At 39.6% G+C, this 22044-nt stretch overlaps 1 protein-coding gene across 1 annotated transcript in view; it reads left to right on the top strand.

Moving 5' to 3' along the window:
- The window catches only part of LRMDA (leucine rich melanocyte differentiation associated), a 1004984-nt gene that overhangs the window by 799765 nt on the left and 183175 nt on the right, over positions 1-22044 (top strand). The window contains 1 exon segment of the mRNA XM_040624819.1: positions 12685-12769. Within this exon segment, the coding sequence (XP_040480753.1) occupies positions 12685-12769 (85 nt within the window).

Here is a 22044-nt window from a genome sequence, read left to right as displayed (position 1 = left end):
AGGAGGAATGTTTGATCAGCGGGGAGGAGAGGATGGAAACCTCTGATGCTGACAGCAGGCACCTTTCTGACTAGGGTGTGATTGGCACCTTTGAAGCTTCAGTCAGGAGCCAGTGTCCAGTGGGTCGGGGCTTCCTCTGTCTGTGGGTGGTGGTGTTAATAATGTGGCAACTGGAAGGGTTAATTGCAGACAAGCAGCAGGATTACCACGAGGCCTCCTCAGCTCTAAAAGGAACAGTTCGAGGAAAGCCTCTGATCTGTCAGCCTTAGAGGAAATTAGTGGGAGCAGACTTGAGCAGGCTTAAAAAAAAAGGCATTTAGGATATTAAAGCGAAATGTGAAGAGGATATTGAAATAGGGCAAAAGGGATAGGAGCGCTGATCTCTGAAAGCAGTGCGCCCCTCTTCCTACTAGGAACTTCCGTGGTTTGTTCAGATTTCACAGATGCCTCCTTTTGATGGTCCAGCAGCATGATTTTACTTGCACTGCAACAGGTTAGGGAAGGGTTACGCCACGTAAGCGGTCGCCCCCAAGTTCCTGTGCGAAACTTGTATGGTCTCGACCACCTGGCGGTTTCAGAATCTCCTGACACTGAGGCTCCCAGGATAATTTTAAAACAAGTCAGAGCATTACTGACACCCTATCTGCATTAGCTATCTATTGTATATTTTACTTCTTACCCTTCTGGTTCAAGTCGGGATGTTGCCAATAAATCCTGTGTTACCATTAAAGAGGCCATTCATCACGCTTCCTAATGTGATTAATCAAGATACACCACAGTACCCTTAAAATGAGATCATTTTGATAAATCATGTATGACATGAAAAGACTTTATTCCTTTTAAGTGCAATTTAGACTGTAATTTTTTTCCTCATTTATGATTCATGGGAGAAACATGGATAAAATTCCCTTGCACAGTTACACCTTATCTACAGCCATAACTCAAAACTGCTTTTAGATGAAAATTCAGGGTCTTATTCACCAAAGCTGAATGCCAGCTCATTATTTTCTGGCGTTCAGTAGTCCAAAAATAATGTCCGCACATTAAGCGGCATTCTCAAAAAGTTGGAATTGGCCAGGCACCAGGCACATCAATTACACTCCATCATCCTTAATAAGGAAGAAATATCAGATGTCCGCTTGGAGTTTTTTTGAATCAGTAATGCTCAGCCTTCACCTTCCCAATTTGGCATGATTTGGAAACAAAAATGGTAGTAACAAAAAAGTATGGGACCTTCAGCTGCTTTACGTCTCCTGTTCCATAAAGCTCAGAGGAGGTCTTGTTCTTCTTTTTTTCCCCCTCCTCCCACATGGTTCAGGCTTCCTTTCCCATTCCCCTTTTCTTGTTTCATAAATGAAACTACCATTTTGTTCAGTCTGAGTTCTGTTTGTCTGAGCTGCTGTGTGATGCGGGCTTTCCCTCGCCACTGCCACAGTAATTTGGGAAGCGATAGTCATAACCTCCAATAGAAAAATAATTGGAAAATGTGCCTTTTGGTGAGATCCATCAAGTGTAAGGTCACATTTTTGGTTAAAAGGCAGACACTGATGCTATTCATTAAACTGAAAAATGGCTTGTTTTCCACTAATATTGAAATAAACCTTGGATGAATGTTAAGTCATGCTGGCATGCACTTAGATAGAAAGCAAAAGGAAACAGATATATTTAATTTGGACATGGAAAGTCAACACTTTTAGGTCTTGCTTGAAACAGGGAATCAGGAAGATTGGCTGAAACACATGTGAACAATTAGAAGTTCATTTGCCTTTTTCAGAGGATGAGAGTAGTTAAAGAAGGATTCAGAGTCTAAGAATTACAGACTTGTTTTGTGTTTTGTCAGACACGGTTACCTGTGAATAAGGACTTGATCAACAGGTAATTTATTTCACTGTTGTTCTTAGGGATTTGCGTAGGGGAGTGGATCAAATCCCTGTATTTGACTTTGTGTTTAACCCAAGAACGCACATATCCCATTCATATCCACGTAATATAACAAATGCATCAAAGCTTGAGCTTATCTGGTATGTCACTTTCATGCCAATGTTCTTTGTACCTCGATCAGACAGACACCAACAGCAGCTAAAGATCCCTTGTGTATTATTCACATTTAAATGAAATTTCCCATGCTTTTATTTTTTTCTAATACAAAGCATGAATTAAAAATATAAGGCCATTAAGGCTGTTCTTGCCTTGTTTAGGTTTCCGTTTCGCATTTATGACTTTCTATTTTTGCTAAAAAGATCTGTAAATTTAAAAAATATGCATGTATCTCATTAAAAAAGTTTCCTTGTTCTAGCAACACTCAGCACATCTCCAAAGAATGCAAGTTTAGAACATAAATATTTTAAGGCCCCATAAAATTGGCAGTGGGTATTTTTTTTCCCTCTAAGACCATGTTCATTTCATTCCAATTTACTACCACGATTATATTTTCCAAAGCAGCTTTTAATACAATACACAATTATTTCTTACGGGGTTGTGTAGGTCACCTCATTAAGCCTGCAAAGATCAGGCCTCTTGTGATCCCCACAAATGTCCTTGCATTTATTCCTAATTAAAATGGCCCTCCTAAAGTGTCTCAAGTTTATCAATACAAATAACAAGCTAAGCGAAATAACCACATTTGGAAAGTTAGCGGGGCAAGGTGACCCGCTCCCCCAAACCTCAGGCAGAGCCAACTGTGGTGTGTCGCAGTGGTGCCCTGCCACCTGTTGGCTCTGCTTACACATAACAGCATATTGATGTCCCTCACAGCGGTGCGGTCACCCTTTCTGACCCCTGTCCCAGTTCATCACCCCCGAGAGAGAAAGAAGGGGGGGCCCGTTCGAGAATTCCAGGCCTCCTGATTTCCCCCATCATTCATTTCCTTGGCCACATGTTTCTTCTACTAATGCTAAAAATTTATGGCCGAGCACATTAAGGGCAGTACAAGTCCTTCCCTTCTTCTGGATTATTTCAGAGTTTCCTGTCATAAGGAAATCCAAGACAACGTGTCCTCAGTGGATTGTATGTGACAGTGTCTGTTTCTATCTCAGGAATCTGAGGCATGATGGATAAACTGTCAGTTTTGAAGGATGATGTTTTCTCCATATTTCCATTATGAACTGGGCTGTCATCTCCTAATAAATTTCTTGCATTGGTATCAATTTATTTTTACAAGCAAAGGGTCTGATGTATTTGGGAAAGGCACTGACAGCAGATCTGGCCTAGCTTGACAGAGCTGGCTCCACCTCATTTTGGAAAACTACTTTGGTTCCAAGGACAGAACTTGACCCACAGCCCTCGAGAATAAAAAACTCTGTGAGAGGAAGAGAGACACATGAGGCAAGTTCCTTCTTTTAAGCCAAAATAAATCAAGCCTGTAGGACTACCATGACATAATATTATTTCTCAGACAACCCTACAAACACAGATGAGAAATGCCGTATGTAGCTATTTACTAACGCTGGTTTAGACCATCACAATAATGCAGTGAAAATAATGCAGTGAATCTATGGATGAACTCAGATCATAACAAGGCTATGAAGATCTCACTATTTTTGCCCTCGGAAGGGATCTTGGTAGTGCTTTTCTGCTTGACAAGTGAGGGGTGGGGTCTACTCATGTAATAAATACTCGGTTACAAATGATGAGCGTGTCCCTGTCCGTAGTTACTGTGAAGAGCAGGAGAGGTCATGAAATGTTAGTCCTACCTCTCAAGAAACTTAAATCTACTCAAAGAGGTAAGCTATACAAAATTACAGGTCATACAAAATTAGAATGAAATAAAAATAAATCATAGCTAATATTTAACGAGCAATGCTAAGATCTTTGTCTCTTACCTTTACTGGGAAGAGAGGCCATATAAAGTCAGAATGGTTAAGACAGTAGCCAAGGAGGCAAGCTGTCTGGATTTGTGTCCCTCTCTGCTGCATACAAGTAGCCCGAGCAACTAAGTGAGACATTGGTCAAGTTCCTCAGTTTTTCTGGGCCTTAGTTTTCCTCATCTGTAACACAGGAGTAGGGGTTATGGCTGCCTCATGGGAATGTTGTGAAGATGGAATAAATTAATATGTGGAAAGTGTTTAGAGTAGTCCCAGATACAAAGTAAGCACGGATATGTGTTAGCAGATCTTAACTATCATCGTTATCCACATGTCATAACATGACTATTGTTACTACCATTTTATAGTCAAAGAAAGCGGCTTAAGGGGTTTAAGTAAATTGCTGAAGGTCATACAGCTGGATGGAGACTGGCTCTAAATCTTGGTCAGTAAGGCATCTGAGCAGAGAAAACAGAGAAGTAGAAGATATCCAAGTTGTAAATAACTCAAGGACAGAATCCTTGAAGCTTAATTAGCTTTTTTCTTACTATCCTTCCCATTCCTAGGCCATAAAATAGCCCTTTTCTACATAGCCCCAAACATACTGTAGATGTTACTTAATAAGGGTTATATGGAGTGGTGTGCTGGTAAAGGTTAAAGTGCCAGCTCTCTGGGGAAAAAAAGAAAAAGGATGCATGTTTATGTGTACACAGTTTAATTTTCGTGTATATAAAGGATGAGATACAATTTGCAAATAAAAATTAAATATATAATGCCTTTTGTTATAAATTCCATGCAGCCAGTTGATTCTCACAGAATATTTTTGATTATTTTGGCCAAACTCTCATGTCCACAGCCAATCTAAGGTTGTCCTAGATGAACAAGTGTGGTCCTGATATGAAATATCAACTATTTTCCCTTCTTACTGAACATGTCAGAACTTCCCTCATTTGTCAGCGACCTGAGCATTGTCAGGCTACCAAAGCAACATCACTGAACAGGTTGAAAGAGATGTGAAGTAACACATCAATATATAGTATTTCCGCTCTAGAGATACCGTAAACACAAATAACATAAAGAGCATAAGTAACAGTAAAATTTTTAAAGTAGGAAGTGATGAGTTGTGGTATATATTACCTTTTCATATAATTTATCCAATTACAAGTGTATGTAATTCAGTTTTAAATAAAGCCTGTGTTAACACAAGATTCCTGAAAATTTAACCATTGGTTTTTGTGAGCTGGTACGGGTTGACTCCAGACCCACTGGTTATGTCAACCCTAAATGGCCAAGGGGATCTGAAACATTCCTGTGTCTACATTACATAGTCAATTAGTTATTAATACATAACTCAGTGGTTTTATTTATATGCCAGGCCACATAATATGTTGCATATTAACATGGATTGAATCATCTATCACTACAGATACATGTTATCTGCCTTAGTGTATGTATACTAAATCCAGGAAGGTTGTCTTTTTCACATACTTTCAAGCTTCAAGTTCATTGTACAGTTGTACAGGAATCAAACAGTGTTGGTCGGAATTCCAAATTACCCACATGGGTACTCTCGGGCAAGTTATATAATCTCCCTAAATTTCAGTTGCCTTATCTATAAAATGATAATAACAATGGTCCTTGTATCTTAAGGTTGTTGAGATAGTTAAATGAAACTCTGTGTGTAAAATGCCTGCATATAATTAGTGCTTAAGAAATGGGACTCACACAATAACATATACGCTCATTACTTGCAAGTTATAATGTATTTTCGATTCTGATTATGTTCTATGTTTGAGCATATGACAAAAACTAAATTTTTAGCAAGGATTAATAATTAGAAGCAAAATATTGTGTTTACTCATATTTCTGTGGACAACGGTGATTATTTGTTTATAAAGGCAGGATATTCTGCTTTTAAAATTACCCATGCTTTTTAAAGTAAATTCTCTCTCATTTGATGGTTCAAGTTCCTGTGTTAGGGGCTGTAAGACATTCACTCTCAGGTTGGGTCTTGGTCTCTGTGCTTTTGAAGTCTACATTCTTACCAGAAAGGACCAGATAGGGTCCTGCTGGCAGTGGTGTGGGGCAAAGGTCAGGAGAGGAGTATCATAAAAAACTTGGGGCCCCCAATGCAGACAGAGGGTGGCACTGGGGAGACAACTTGGGCTTTGGGGGGCTTTAGTCTTCTGTCTTGGTTCCTAATCACACTATGGACTTTAGAACTGTATAGTCTTGAACATGTTACTTTTCCTACCTCTCTGTTTTCTTATTTCTCAAATGAGAGTAATAATTGGACTTACTCATACACTGGAAAACCATTAGCACTTAGGGTGCATTCAGGAAATATTAGCTCCTGTGCCACACTCTGCCTCCTCTCCTCCCAGTCCCCTTCTCGTTCCTCCTTACTTCCTGTTATTCCTCCCTCTTCGTCCACCTCTCCTCACTCCGATGGGAGAGGTTGGAAACATACTTGATGGGAAAATCCATTGTTTCATATCAACCCTGATATGTAGGTAGAATTTTAAATATTTAAATTTTAAACACTTTAAAATGCAAGAAACAATGACATGATTAAATAAGTTGAAAAATCAAATCACTCTAAATCACATTAACAAAAATCTTTTTTTAAAGATTTTATTTATTTTTATTTTAGAGAGAGAACAAGCCTGGGCGAACTGGGGAGGGGGATGGACAGAGGGGGAGGGAGAGGGAAAGGGAGACTCCCTAGCAGACCCCATGCAGAGCCCCCACATGGGGCTCCATGTGGGCCTGGATCTCATGACCCTGACATCACGACCCTGAGATCATGACCTGAGCTGAAACCAAGTGCCAAACGCTTAAACCCATTGAGCCACCCAGGTTCCCCAACAAAAATCTTTAATCTTTGCCTATTAGCTTTTACCTATTATAAATCTTATATTGTTAAAAATCATGACATATGTACTATTTTAATATTTACTATGTTTACTTAATATTATATAATAAAAATCTTGGCATATTTCTCCCTCTTTTATATTATTATTTTATTTGGTTGCCATAAGAAGTCATGATTATTTCCATAATGCCCAATATTTAGATTTTTATTTTTCCTTCTGCTATGTTAGTGGCTGCTAAAAATACTTTGGAAGCCACTGCTCTAGATGATTTGTAAGGTCTTTTACATCTCCTACGTTCTATGATTTCATTATTTATGTAATAGCCCACAAAATGCCCAAGCCATAATCCTTCCTTCCTTTTTTCTCTTCCTGGTTTTTTTTTTTCCTCCCCTCCCTTCCTCCCTTCTTCCACACGTTTTTCTAAACTATAACTCTGGGCTTGATGACATATTAGGCACTGGCAGAACTGGACCCCTTTATACCAGATTGAAGCAATGGGAAGCTCCGGGCTGTTGCGTTCAAGGGGCTTCCTTATTTCAGAGAAGTCTTTGGCACCCTATCCCTTCTCTGACTGACTGATAGCCTGAAACAGCCTTCAGCTTCCTGACTCAGCTAAATGCTGTGCTCTTGCCCAGACTCTGCCTTTTGCCCCTTTGGGATGTTTCTTAGTCTCTTGGTTATTGACTCACCCTCATCCCTACCTTACTGTTTTTTATTACCTCCCAATTTCTTGACTTCTGGCTCTGACAGTATATGGCCATTTCCGCTCCCGAGCCTGTCTGTCATTCCAAACCCAATGTGTCTGTCATGAAGTCTTTCTGTCTGGCTTCACACTGAAAGGCATCGTGCCTTCTCCTGGGAGCTGGTCAGGAGTCTCCTTTTTTAGGCGGGTTCTTTGGTTTCTAATTTAATCTTTCAGGTGATGGCAAGTTTTTACCTCTGATTCTGGCAACACGGTTCACACTTTTGTTGTGTTGAATTATAATCACTGTATAGCCAGTTTTATCTTTGACATTAAAATGTTTTATTCATTCAGTCACCGCGCACTGACTTCTTTCTATATTTCTGGCAGCATGTTGGGTACAAGGGTTAATAGTATAGTTAATCTTGGAAAGTTAATATAGTTAATCTTGAAAGCTTTCTCTTAGTATGAATAAGAAACAAGCAAGGATATAATCACTGTTCCATGTGTTCATGTATCATAATAGAAGTCAGGGACAAATTTCTGTGATAATACGGAGTATGGAGGTCGTGCTACCAGTCGGCGATTCTTAGTAACCAGTATTAATCATGGTTATCTTTTTTTTTTTTTTTTGATGAGTCAGGAATGCAACCAAAGCCTTCATTTTATTTTTCTTGGTATTCTCAGCACAGGGCTTGGCATATAGTAGGTGGTTATTAAATACTTGATAACTAAATGAGTGATGCTTTTTCTTATGAAAGAAAATAAATGTTTTTAGAAGAGTCAGCTTTATACCACAGTTTCAGGGAATGAATTGTGATGAAAAGTGAAAATTGCTTTTACTTGAAGGGGGCTGACAAATTTCCCAGACCCAGGATCACTTTATGCTGTGTATGATTTAAGGGTGAGTGAGCATGCCAAAGCGCTCCACTTGAGCTGAGTAATGGGGAATGAGTTGTAGAGATGTGGTCTTAGATGGTATTTTGTGAAAAATAGTAGGAGATTTATGGCTATTAAACAACTTTGTAGCTGCCCCCTTCTTGTTTTGAAGCCTGCCAAATCGCTCCTCCTGTGGTCTGTATCATATTCCTTCAGGGCATCCATGATGTTCAGAAATATCCACTGGAATGCAGGTTTCCATGGAATGCACCCAATGGGAAGGGACTTGAATTTTACATACTCATCTAGAGACATTTGTTTTCTGCAACCACTGAGTGAAATTCTCACTTTGCAAGTCTCTTATGGAGTGTGCTATACTTCCACTGACCCTTTTCCAATGAGGTTGCCATAGTTCTGCCTTCCTTCCTGCATTATGGAAATTGCAGCATGCAGTGTATTGGTGACTATTATCATTATTGATGTGAGTTTAAAAAATTATCAGCAATTCTCCAATTGTGAGTAGGGAAAGAGGATAGAAACCTTCAGTATGCTTTGACTAATCTTAAGCAGAAGGACTTACCAGGCTGGAAGGAGCATTTCAAGCCTTGGTGTGAAGGGGGTACATTTTTACTATTATTTAACAGCTTTTTCTAATCTATTGTCACTCTCAGCAGCTTTAGAAAAAACAGAAATGGGATATTTCATTGCAAAAAAGCGAACCATAAATGGCCTTAATCCATGTTGTGCAAGTACTGAGAAGTTGTTAGAAGAAATTTCCTCTTGTTATGAGTTCATATCAATATAAGATGGTATGGATCAGAGAGGACACAGGAATTTTGTGTGGTTTGTTTTAATTTTTTTGTTTAATTTTGAGAAATTTCAAAAATGTAGAAAAGTTGAAAAATAACACATATAACTACCATACAGAATTTGTATTATCTAATATTTGAACATATTTGTTTCCAAGCCTTATCTTTAAATAAAATAAATAAATCTCTCTCTATATATATAATTGAAGCTTCTCCCACCCTGTTAGCCCCAGTCCTATTACTCTTCCTTCTGGCAAAGACAATCATTTTCATGAATTTAGTGTTTAATTTGTATAATTTTTAGATGTTCCCATACAAACATGATGTCGAAGAGCTACATATATATAAATATTATAGCATATTTATCATTTTGCAACTTGTATTTTCACTCTGTGTTAAAATTTTAGACCTGTTCAAGTTGAGGTACCTAAATCAGGTTTATTACTCTTAAATGCTAAATATTATTCTGTCATATGAATATACAACATTTTATTTATCCATTTTCCTCATTGACAGGCATTTGAACTACTTCCAATTTGTTCTGTTCTAAATCATCATGCAATAAACACTGTTTTATGTTCCACTTTATAGACCTGAGTGAAATTTTCCATAGTGTATACATTTGAAATGGAGTTGCTGTACCAATTTTCAATTTTATTAGGTATTGCTAAGTTACTCTCCAAAGTAGTTGAACCAGTGTCCATTCCCAATGGCAAGGGACGAGAGGATAAGAGTTCTTTCTCTTTACTCTCCTTGGCACTTGTTGTAAGACTTGAAAGTTTGCCAATAGGGCGAGTGGAAACATTGTGTCTTATTTTAATATGCATTGCTCTTCAGACTAGTGAATTTGACCGTCTTCTCTTTCATTCATTGACCACTCAGGATTTCTCTCCTTTGAATTGCCTGACATTTCCATTGTCCATTTTTCCATTGTATTTTTAATTATTTAGAGACATATGTATTCTGGTTGCTAATATTTTATTGTAGATGTTACAAATATCTTTGGACAGGAGTGATTTAAAAAGTAAGATGTTAAAGTCTAATTCTCAGCCATAGGTAGTTAGGAAATTTGGCAAGGACTCAAAGATTTGAGAGGATTTGTGGTTCTGAAGATTCAGCTTTACCCAAATTTCCCTATTCCTATTTTGGGTGTATCTTCCTAATCCAGGTAAAAGAAAACATTATTTAAGTTTTTCCACTTACGTTTCTATCATCTCATACTTAATATACTATGGGCATGTTGCTTCAGTTTCAAGCGAAGTTCTTTATTTTGCACTGTTATATAAATAGCACGTGCTAATCGATAGCGCCTCTGGAGCTCCAAGAAGTTCTTTATTTGGGGGCAGGTGTGTGCACTTTTAAAACATCGTCTTGTCCACTTGTTCCATATGATAATCATATTTTTCTTAATTGTGCCTGCAAGCATAATATTCAGAGAACAAATTGAAAAGATCACATGGACTTCATTTTGGTAAAAGCCAAGCCAAAGAACTGGTAGTTAGAATCTTAATCTGTACTAGTTTCCCTAAACATCCACCCGTAGATCTAGTTCCACCGAAAGGCACCGTTTGCAAAATTGTTTTTTTTCCTGGATTCATTTCCATGACTTGAGTTTGTAAATGGACACTGAGCAGAAAAGTAATTAAACGCTAGGCATAGAATGATGACTGCAAAACAGAACTCGAGCCATACCAGTTTTGCTTTGACTACAACTGGAAATAAAGGTAAATAGCTATTTTACTCTTGGTTATAAGGCTCTAATGTTTTGCCCAGTCAGAGGTATTTGCTGAAAGGTAGTTTCTTCCAGTAATTTTAGGAAAAGCTGTCATCAAATTGTCAACAGCCCAAATTGAGATTAAACGCACTAAGAAATCTCACAATATAGCAACCTAAAACTCATACTGGAATTGTAGGCCTTTTTAGCATTGAGGTAGAATAGAAACATTGACAGAGAGAGAAACTATGGCCTTTTACTAAGGAAGTATGGAAGATCTGTGGAAGGATGGCCCCTATTAGTTTGCCTCATATATCCTGCCTCAAGGATTGAATAGGTGCCATATTTAGAAAACTGTCACTGTGTCTCATTTATCACAAGGGGATTACAGGAGACCCTGACTGCCAAATGGAGGGACATGTGGTGACTCTAGTATTTGAAATTTAATCTAATTTCTGACTCTTTTATGTTCTTGCAGTATCCTAAATATCTAATGATGTAGTATCTAGCAAGTCTTGTCTACTTTTTAAAACATTTTTCTTAGGGACCGAACTTTTATCTTTCTGGACCCAATACCCTTGGATCAAGCTTTAAACACCACATATTTCCCTTGGAGCTGGAGTGAAGTCATGCTACCTGAAATCTGTCTCTACCTTAGGGACAAAGCTTCTGATTTTGCTCCATTCAGAACTCTTTCTGTAAGTCTCCACTGAAAGCCGCTTAATCAAACATCTCAAATGTCAGAAGCAGGGTTTAAAGGGTTTTTCTAGCAAGTAGGTCTAATCTCCTACTTAGTTTTGATTCCTATAATGTAGATAATCTCTTTGGAGAAAAGGCCTGCTCCTAGCAGGGCAAATATATCCCATAGAATGTATTTCCTATTCCAGAAAGAAAAATGTAGCATTAATGAAATTTACTTTTTCTTGAAGCTTGGAAAGGTTGTAAGCTTAGGATTTTGATCCTAGCAGATGTTCTTTTTTGGATATTAAAAAAAAAAAAAAGTAGCATTTGACTCAGAAGTCTCAGTAAGAATTGCAGTGGTGATGCTTCTTGCTATAAGCAGCCATACTCTGAATGTGACGGATCGGTCATTGGTTCTGAGGGACAGCTGACCCCACAGCTGTAGCCCTTTCTTCCTGACCTCATCCCCCACCCCCAATGGCTGTAGAGCTAGAGAGAAAGAAAGATAGCACCACTTACACAAATGGGTCACACTATATGCAGTTTGATGGTTAAAGAGCTGTTTGTGTCCAATAAAAAATCATCTTCAAGATACATCCCATAGCATTTTCTTTTAGGTCTTGGAATGGAGAGATTTTATTGATAACCATTATATCCCAAATTTCAGATGAGTTTTTCAGTGTTATTGTTAAACATAGCCAGAACCCCAACTGCAAGGTGCACAATGGTTTATATCCTTCAGTACAGTCACTTCATGCTGCTAAGCCCTCAGCTTCTCTGTGTCTCCAGGCCACGGGGCCCACACAAACCAGCCCTGTTTTTACCCATCCACCCTGGGGCAAAACTCAGTGTCCTCATTGGTTTCCAGAGAAATCTACTCATAGGGAACATTTCATCTGTGGGAAGTACTGGAAGAAGGCCTGTGACAGAAATCTAAGTCTCTACTATTTTCGGCCTTCTCCCTCTCTCCCTTCCTCTTCTTCCTCCTTTCAGTTCAGGAAATAAATAAACTGTCCCTTTGTCTCAGGGCCCTTCCACCTGTACCAAGGCTCCTCAAAGATTTGTATGCTACCCTACACTCACCAGAACATTATCTCAGCACAGACAACTCTTGCTTCCTAAGAAGAGTCTTGGTTGATAATATTTCTTCCAGGCCCAGATCCCTAGGAGGCATGTTTGGTAAATGAAGGTATTTAGTGTTTGGTGTTACTTCATGTTGACATTTTCTTTTATTACACAGGCTTCCAGTGACCGCGTCACAGCCTCTCCAGAGCACCACTATACACCCCTGCCTTCTGCTTCCAGAGACCTCACCAGTCATCGAGGTAGGAACTTGGCTTTTTATTGCTCTTAGTGGTTGCAGGGAAGGACACTCAGCTGTGCAGAGCTCTGGGCTCATTACTGCTGCCTCGGCACTTTAGAAGGAACACAGTGTTTTTCAAGACCTTGATGAGAAAACCATACCTGTCAAACCTACTGATTTTACCTTATATTAAACAGAATTTAGTGGTGGTCTACTGGGAAGGCAAATAAATCCATGCTATAATATAATTTTGTGATTTGATTTTTTTTTTTTTTGCTTTAAGTAAAGAGATTATAGTACTTAAAAATTACTAAGTAGATCATTACCTGCAGCAAAAGTGATGGAGAGAATTGGGAAATTCACTAATATTTGTAAAAGTATCATTGTTTGGGAAGTAGAATAGTTGAAATCTGTAATTTCAAAATGAATGAACTCTACAGTACAGCTAAAAGGAATTCCAATTTGCCTAGCAACATTGCAGAGTCCGTGCACAGTTTTCCTTAAATTATCTGATCCCAAAACATTAATTTGGTTTACCCCTATTTCCAAAGCCTTGAATTCCCATTGTCCTCTCTAGAGTCTGCATGGAATATAACTTAAAACTGCCTTGTCCCTAACCTGGTTGCTTAGACCAAGGACTGTATGGTCCCCTTTGTTGGAATTGGAGGGACAGGAAGAGGGTGTACGGTATAACTTGTTTACCCCATTTTATCCTGGTTGTGATGACAGCCACGTTGCTTCATTGTGAATCTGCCCTCCAATGGTAAGTAAGAACAGGCTTAGTTTGAGGGCCTTCCGTACTTTAAATAGCATTTCCCCAAACAGGAAATTTCCCTGGTACATTTGGGGAACACTGAATAAGTACTGTCCTAGGGCTGTGATCCCAGCTACATTGTAGGCTGGGTGGGTAGAAACAAAGGCTGTAGAGAAGCCCAGAAAGTGGTGAAGTTGGCACTCTGAGAAGACGTGTGGACTTTGGGCAAATGGCACACTGCAGGAAATGATCAAAAGTGTAATGCAAGATTCCAGGTGTCTGTGACTTGGACCTGTGTTGCCTATTTGATGTCTGGGCACAGTAGAACTTTTCTACATTTACATATATTTTGGTTCAATTATGACTGTGTTCATTAAGTGTCAGTTTTGTGAAGATCAACTTTGCTCAAAGGCAAGTGGAACAAATAGCTGCCAACATGCTTTATTTTGAGGGGCAGATATAGATCTCCTTCACTGAATGTCCTTATGCAAGCGTCAAACATATTCCTTTAGAGACTTTTTTTTGAGAGGGGAGGGGAGTTCCCCTAGGTAAATAATAATACTGTATCTAGACAAAATAACAAATTAACTCCAGCGTTATAGCCTCATGGGTTTATTTATTGGTTTCTTATATTTGAATAAAGTATTTTAAATCTATAGCCCATTGAGTACACTACATAGGAACTGAAGGCTCCGAGCCCTTAAGCCTACTTGTAAAAGTTGATCTAGCCATGAAATTGAGATTTCACAACAGGACATGATCAGATCAATGATAATCCTCCATAATAGGACGAAAATCATTTGTCACTGTAATGGTAAAATAAGAAATCTGAACCTTACAGGAATGGAATTTAAGAATACAAGTTTCGAAGGTATGTTGAGTAATATTTGGAATATGGAAAAATGGCCAAGGTGTTTGGAATTAAAACAAGCACCTTTCAATGACATCAGAGCCCAGCATCAATGGGAACATTGCTGTTGAAAGGACCCAGCAACAGATATCTCAATTTTACTGAGGAATGCGCCTATAAATTTAATGCTCTGGTTGCTTGATCACGCTAAGGACCTGGTAGTGAAAAAAGGCAAGTCAGCATCATGAAATGGCAGGTAGGTCTTTGGGCCTGTGGTCATGTGGACACCACTGAAGAGAGAGCCAAAGAAGCTCATTAAGGTTGAATTATTATAGGAGCAATCCATGTAGGGAAGACATGACACTAATCTATTTTAGCTTGGCATGAATCATACAATAAGTGGAAAAAGCCCGATTTTTAGGCACACAGAATGAAACCACTTAATGCCACCTTGGTTTTTGTCTGTTTGTTTCGTTTTTTGTTTTTTTGTTTTTTTTTTTTTTGTTCTTTTAAGATGTCTTTATTTATTTTAGAGAGAGAAAGAAAAAGTGCACATCAGTGGGGAGAGGGGCAGAGGGAGAGAATCTTCAACTGCTGAGTACGGAACCCAGTGCAGGCTCCATCTCAGATCCTTGAGATCAGGACCTGAGTTGAAACCGAGTTGGTTGCTCAACCCACTGAGCCACCCAGGCACCCCAAGGCCACCTTGTTTTTTTATATTTAAGTTAAAGAAATTATTCTAAATTTTCCACCAAACTATTTGGCTATCATTTGTTAACACCTTTATGGAAGCTGCTTACAAATGTTTATCCAGAGAGGCTCTTTCACATTGTGAAGGCAAATTACATCAGTTCTTGCCCAGGTGAAATCCTCCATGATGTCTGAAACTTGGTCTTAAAAATCTTAAGTGGAAGTTCTATTTGCAAATAATTTTTTATTCATCCAGTTCCCAATCTCTTTTCATTCCGCACCAACAACTACGTAAACCGGTGGGCAGTAGTTCATGTGCAAATTGCTATTTTTCTATACATGCCATTTTTCCTTTACTTGTCCTTTTATGTTACTTCCAATGTCAAGTATGATAGACCAAAGATTCTTGTCCTAAGGACTGTGGATTCAAATGCAAAAGAAATCTCGGCCCAGAATAATTATCAGGAGATGGGGGACTCTATTTTTGCAATTGTAATTTACAGTTAATCCAGGCATTGTAGGGATAGTAACGTACAGTACTTTTTGCTTCTTATATGAGTTTTTTCTATATTGATTCTTCCCCTTCCTGAGGTCCTTATAATATTTGTTTCTGTCTCCTTAGTGCAATTTTTTATATTCTGCTTTGTGTGAAAGAGATCAAGTATACGTAGGTCTTGAACTCTTCATAAATGGAAGCTCCGTGTAGGGAGTACAGATTCTCATCTTTCTTCTCTTGCACATCACTGACTCCTGCTCATTCTTCAGGTATGAGCCTAACTATCACAGCTGTAAGGAAGACTTTTCTGATCCCATCCCACACCTTTATATTAGGTCAGCCTTCATTTTTCAGCCTTTTTTTCCCCATTGTCTTCCTGGACGAGCTGTAAGCTACTGGAGACAATGGAGGAGATTGTGTCTATTTGCTCACCACTGTATCTGCAATGCCTGGCACAGGGCCTCCTGCTTAATAGGAGCTCAATAAATATGTGTTCAGTAAATGATGATGGTAGAAACCCAGGGGAAAGTCAGTAATTTAGATGCCTCTATGAGATAACTTGATTGTGTCTGAGAAAGGAGACCTGTCTTCCTTTGGGAGTGAGTGATAGGGGAAGGAAAGGCCAGCCTTGTGGACCTCAGACCTCAACTCTGTTGCTTTCACAAACCCAAATCATCACGGTTGGGGCCATATGTATTGATTCATTGTCAGACAGCATTTAGCCACACTGTATAACTTCCAAGTAGATAATAATTTTGATGTCATAGTTTTCAGACTCTGGTGTTTTTCTGGTAGGAAGGAAATAGGATGAATTGAAGCAACTAATGGAATTATTTACTAGTAACAGGAGCTCTCAAAGAAGGGGCTGGACTCGCCATAAGCTGCAGGCTGTGGTATAGATGTGGTTTTAGAATGGTGCACCTGAAATCTCTCTGAGAATTCTGCTCTAGGTCTAAACATGTCTTTGGAGTACTACAGGGGCCATGGGGCTGTGTCAGGAATCCCATGTGTGTCCTAGTGGCAGTCTCCTTACTGTATCCTCTGTGGGTATCCACATTAGGAGGAGCATTGGAGTATTTGTTGGGGAAATCTTTCTTTAAATATGTGATATGCATAGGACATATACCTGCATATCAGGTACTGCCACTCTTTACCTGGTAGCTGTTAGAAATGGAATTTGCATGTATGTAGACCACTGTGTCTTTTGGGGAAAATATTTCTATTTAGTGAGTTGACCATATCATCCTCAAGACAACCCTATGAAGGAGGGAGGCTAAATATTACTATTTCCATTTAACAGAGGAATTGCTGGTGGAGACTGAGTCACTCAGTGACAGAGGCAAGGGAAAAAAAATTGGAGTTCTGTATGCTTGATTCCCAGGCCACCCCTGACATTTGTCCTTCACTCAGGACATATGAAGCAAATTCAGGACTGACTGTGGCATTGTGCTAGACGGAAGAAGGAAGTACAGGCAGAGAAGTGGCCTGAAAATGTCCACTGCCAAGGGTGAATTTCTACAGCCTGTGCTAATTCTGCAGTGAAGAATAGCACCTTGCCTCTTCTGTCAAAAGAACTGTCTGCTACTCTCCTTCCCTCCCTTCTTTTAAATTACAAATCTATAAATTCAAGAACAGAAACAGTTTGGAAAACCAAAGAGGAAGACACTATGCCATCAGTCTGAATTCAGATAGGGAAAATAGAAGGCCCCCTTCACATGATGAAGGGGTTTAATGTAGGGAATGAGAGAGAGGCTGGTGCAGTCAGGGAGGACCCACCCAGAGTCTTAGCTTCACACAGAGGCTGCTGATTCTCTAGAGCTGGCTGAAGTTTCTGCACATCTCAGGAACACCTGGGAATCTCCTACTGATGTTCTCTAACTGCAGCGGCCACGTGGGAGTGATTCTCAAGAAGTTCATTTGGACACTGCTTCAAACATTAGAACTACCCAGCATTACCCTGTTCTTCTTTCTCTCTGGATTTCCAAGTCATACTCCAAAGTGTCTCTCTTTGGCTCATTCTAACCTAGAACCGTGCACCAAGGGAAGTCTCAGAAATGCAGTTTCCAGGTCCTCCTCTGAGCTGCAGAGAAAACCTTAGAAGAAAGTGGTGGTGATGTCAGGTGATAACAGGCAGTCTCGCGAGCGTACCGTGATCCAACGTTGCCAGGAGCTCTCAGACCGAGGGTCCCGTTCCAGTGCATTTGTGTGTGCATTTTACAAAGTAATTGCAAGCCCCATGAACATCCCTGAATTACTGTTTTTTTCTCTGATGCTTATACCGTCTTGAAGGTATGCCATCATTACCTGGTCATATTAAGCATCGGCCTTTAGATGTATTAAAGAAAGAATGCAGGAAATCGAGAGAAGATCTATGGAAACTTGCTTGGAGATGGTAGCCATCCTCCTCCCACCCATCCTTGGCAATCTCGCCATTATTTTTGATACAGTTGTTAGGTGCTCATCCTCTTCTCCAGCCAGGGTTTGGTCTATTTGTGTGTGAAATTGATTGCTGGGACTGTCATAGAATGATTTACGTAGCAACTCATCATAATTAGTTATCGTTTGCAGTTTCCGTAATGTGAGTTGCATGTTATGCTTAGGAATTGATTTTTCTCTATATCTCCATGAAGCAGCTCAATGTGTGCCATCCAAACAAGAAGAAAAAGAAGGAAAGAAAAACAGCAGGCGTTTTTTATTTTTATTTTTTAAACAGTTTTAGCATGAGATATCATAAAATACATTTTCACAGAAGCCATAAATACAGAGTGTTTTGCTTCAACTATTTAAATAAGCCAAAGTGAAATGAATAAGAGGAAAATTAATGGATGTGTGTGAAGATGTGGCAATGTAGACAAAGATGTTTGGGATGGGGACATGTTGCCCAGAAAAACTGCATGCCAATGAGCAGAATACTTTCGGGAGGGCTCAAGATGGGGCTGCTTGATAACCAATCTGCTCGTCACAATTTGTTTTAGACTTAGAGGATTTGGAGGCAATCTGTCTCTTCCAGACAACTTAAAATTTTTATTCCTGTTTTTTATAGTTGTACCATCTTGCCATGTCGACCCACAGGGAACATGAAAGCTAAGTAGGTTTGATCATTATAAACAAAATCTACACAGAATGATAGCACAGACTCAACAAAAATAGATGCATTTATTTAGGTTATCTTATTAGTTCAGCATTAAGGTGTCTTTTTGCCTATTGTTCATTGTTCTCATTGACCATTGAAAAAGATGAAATAAGCAATCTAATGGTTATGGTGACTTTGCCAAGGAGGTCCCACCTGAGATCAGATCCTAGGACGAAAGCAGCCTGCTTATTTCTTGCTTCCTGTCTTCCAAAATATTTTGATTATTTTTTCAAAGGGGCTAACTATCAGATGGTTTCTCAGAAAACATCACTGAGTCATTGAAGGTTCAAGGAAGTATGGCAGATCCAATTCTTCTCCATAGAAAGTGAATTAAAACCTGTGAAAGAAAGAGAGAGGGAGGGAGAAGAAATAAGAAAAAATCACTTTAGCAATTGGCTAGGATGGCCTCCTCGCTGTTGACGGGGACATGTTTCTTCTGTGGATCCTGCTAGATAAGTGCATGGCCTTGGCTCCCCTCTTTTAGACTCCATGCCGTGGCTTTGCCCTGGCTTCGTAGGGAAAGAGTGTGTTGGTTCCTTGTGCAGAGCTATTATTAGCATTTTCTAATTATGTAAAATGCTTCCTCTGATGACATTTCAACAGAACCCATTACTTTAGTTTTCTTTCCTTCATAATGCTTTTATGGGCTTATAATCTTGGTGGAATTCTCAGATGCTGAGAGATGCTAAAGTTTCCTTTATTTAATCGAGGTGACTAGTGATTTGACAGTAGTGGTTGACAGGTTTATTTTATCTGCGTGGCAGTGGGAGTCTATTTTCAGTGTGTATGCTCTGTTCCAAAGTAAAAGGACTTTACTAAGTGCTGAATAAATTGTACTTTCCTTTGATTCTAGACCTTGCTGAAATGGTTTAAAAACTCTAGTCTGGGTCATCAAATTCATCTCTTTGCTGCTTTGCAGGGTCAATAGCTTCACTCTGTACCGAATGGGGCTGGGTGGATTGGAATGGAGGGTAGTGTAGATTAAAACTTCCGCATATATATAGATAGATGTGCATGTGTGCGCTCGCTGTCTGGGAAGGTGGCAGTGATGGAAGAGCAAGCCAAGTGGAATCTGAAGATGGATGAATCTGTTAGACTATTACCAAGACTGGCATGGACTTCAGCCAGGAACTTTAAGCAGCCTCCTTTAAGCATTTGAAATCCATAGGGGTCCATTTCCTATCTTTTTTCTCCAAGGATGATTTTTCATTTGCAGTCTCCATGATTGCTTTATTTCTACTCTTTGGGCAGAATTGTTGTGCACTCATAGACACAGAGAGGCTACGAATTTGGCTCTTCTGTTTCAGAAGCAAAGTAAGAAGGGGCAAATGGAATCATACCTTGTACTCCCAACAGGAACAAACTTTACTTCTGCAGTATAAGAGATAACCCTTCCCCCAAAAGGCAGTCCAATTAAAAAATGGTGGTGAAAACATGTCTCTCTCTCTTAAAAAATGAAGAGTCTGGGATTGAAGGGATTGAAGATTCTAAATGTTTGGAAGTTTTAGTCATGGGCTGTTTCTTATCCCTTCCATTGCAAGTGAAGAATTGAGACATTGACAAATATGACTTCTGCAGTGACAAATACTACCTTGAGCACCTTCATTTAAGGAATCCTCCAGCATTCACTGCCTTAACTTAGTATCCACTGTGTGCAAAGTACTTGTTAGGGTTTGTGGAATATTCAGGAAGAGAGAACATGGTATCTGTCTTCTAAGAATTTATGGTTTGATTGAGGACATACCAAAATGAAACAATGCCAACCAAACTAGATATCATATATCATATAATTATGAGTTGCCTTACTTGGTAAAGCTGTAAGTGCTGTCTGTAAATGTTTAGAAAAGATGGGAATCAGTCAAGACTAGAATAGTCAGGCATGGCTGTTTGGAGGATATTGGCCTTGAGCTTCAAAGGACAAGTAGGGCATGAGTAGATAGAGGGCAGAAGAAGGGCACCCCCACCCCACCCCCCAAAAAAGGGAAGTGGGTAAAGAAGAAACTCAGGGGTAAGAATCGATAGAACTGAGTGGAGGAAGGGACCTAGTTTTGAAAAAGTCAGACGTAAGTTTACCTATGCAGGATGGATCCATATTATGGTAGGCCTTGAACAGGCAGAAGCATCTAGATTTAAAGCTGTGCTATGGAATTATTGCTTTGCAAGCAGTGGGGGGGGGGGGGGAATTGGAAAGAAAAGAGTTTGGAATGGAGGAGGCCACTGTGGGATGGCATTGAAGTTTTAGAAGCTTTGGATTTCTTGATCCCAGGCTATGTGACTGCAGACTGTACTGCCTCCAAAGAGCAGGCTTCTAGCAAAGGTAATTTAGGAAACAACTTGGTAACAGATGGGGAAGACAGCTGGGGCCAGGACACTGCCAGTGGAGCAGGGGTGAGAGCAATGTAAAGGGAACCTTATGGCCACTATGGAATTGTTGTTCAAGGTTGCTGATGGTTTGGTCACAGGGTATCTCTGGCTCAGGCATCAGAGAAAATGGACAGTTAGTGCTTTTCCTCCCCATGTTATTCAAAGTATTTCTGATGTTGGCTTTTAAAACCAAAACTGAGAGCCCAGCATCAGTTAGGATAATGTTGAAATAATCTAGCATTGATGATGAAGACCTGGAGTGACTGGCTGGCTGAGGGAACAGAGAAGAAGAGTAGGAATATGAGAAACATTCTGTAGCAAATGCAGGAGACTGACTTAGAAACCGATTATGTTTAGAGAGAGTATGAGAGAACAGAAGGCTGAGAGGAAGCTGGAATGGTGGGTGGGAAGCTGTGGTCTCTGCCTGTAGCTGCTCTCTTGCTTCCCCCCATGCAGGATGCTCCCCTACCACTCATGCATAAGCTCTAATCTGGCCTGTTAAGTGGGAGGCTGCTGGAATTCATGTAGTAGGGCTCATAGCAACAGGAACAAACAGACAATAAGCAGGCAGAGCAGCCACAAAATTTGTTCTCATTCCGATCTTTGGCTTGAGATGAGCTTCATTCTTTAAAAAAAAAAAACACAAAAAAACTAGTAAGTGTCTAGTGTATTTTATTCCCAAATCTTGGGTTTCTGGAAGGAGAGCTATTTGAAGCCAATGGTTTTGGTCTAGATTGTTCTGACAAGAGCTCTGCCCAGGGTTCACCTCCCCATCCCAGTTATGATTCATTTGTTTCCCTGTATCTTGTAGAAAACTTTACCCCGCCCCAGGTTTTTCCTTATGTAGAGATTTTACAACCTTTTTGGAACAAATAAACAAACATCTGGAATCATGTGGTACATTTAATTAAAAAGTTTGCATTTGGCCAGAAATGGTAAAATCATGAAAAATGGCCTGTCGGTAAGCTCAAGAAGGCCAAACAATGACGTTGTTGGCTGCAAAAGGATTG

This window comes from Ursus maritimus, unplaced genomic scaffold (genome assembly GCF_017311325.1).
Source record: "Ursus maritimus isolate PB19 unplaced genomic scaffold, ASM1731132v1 scaffold_7, whole genome shotgun sequence".
Taxonomy (NCBI): Eukaryota; Metazoa; Chordata; class Mammalia; order Carnivora; family Ursidae; genus Ursus; species Ursus maritimus.
This window is presented reverse-complemented; position numbering and strand designations above follow the sequence as displayed.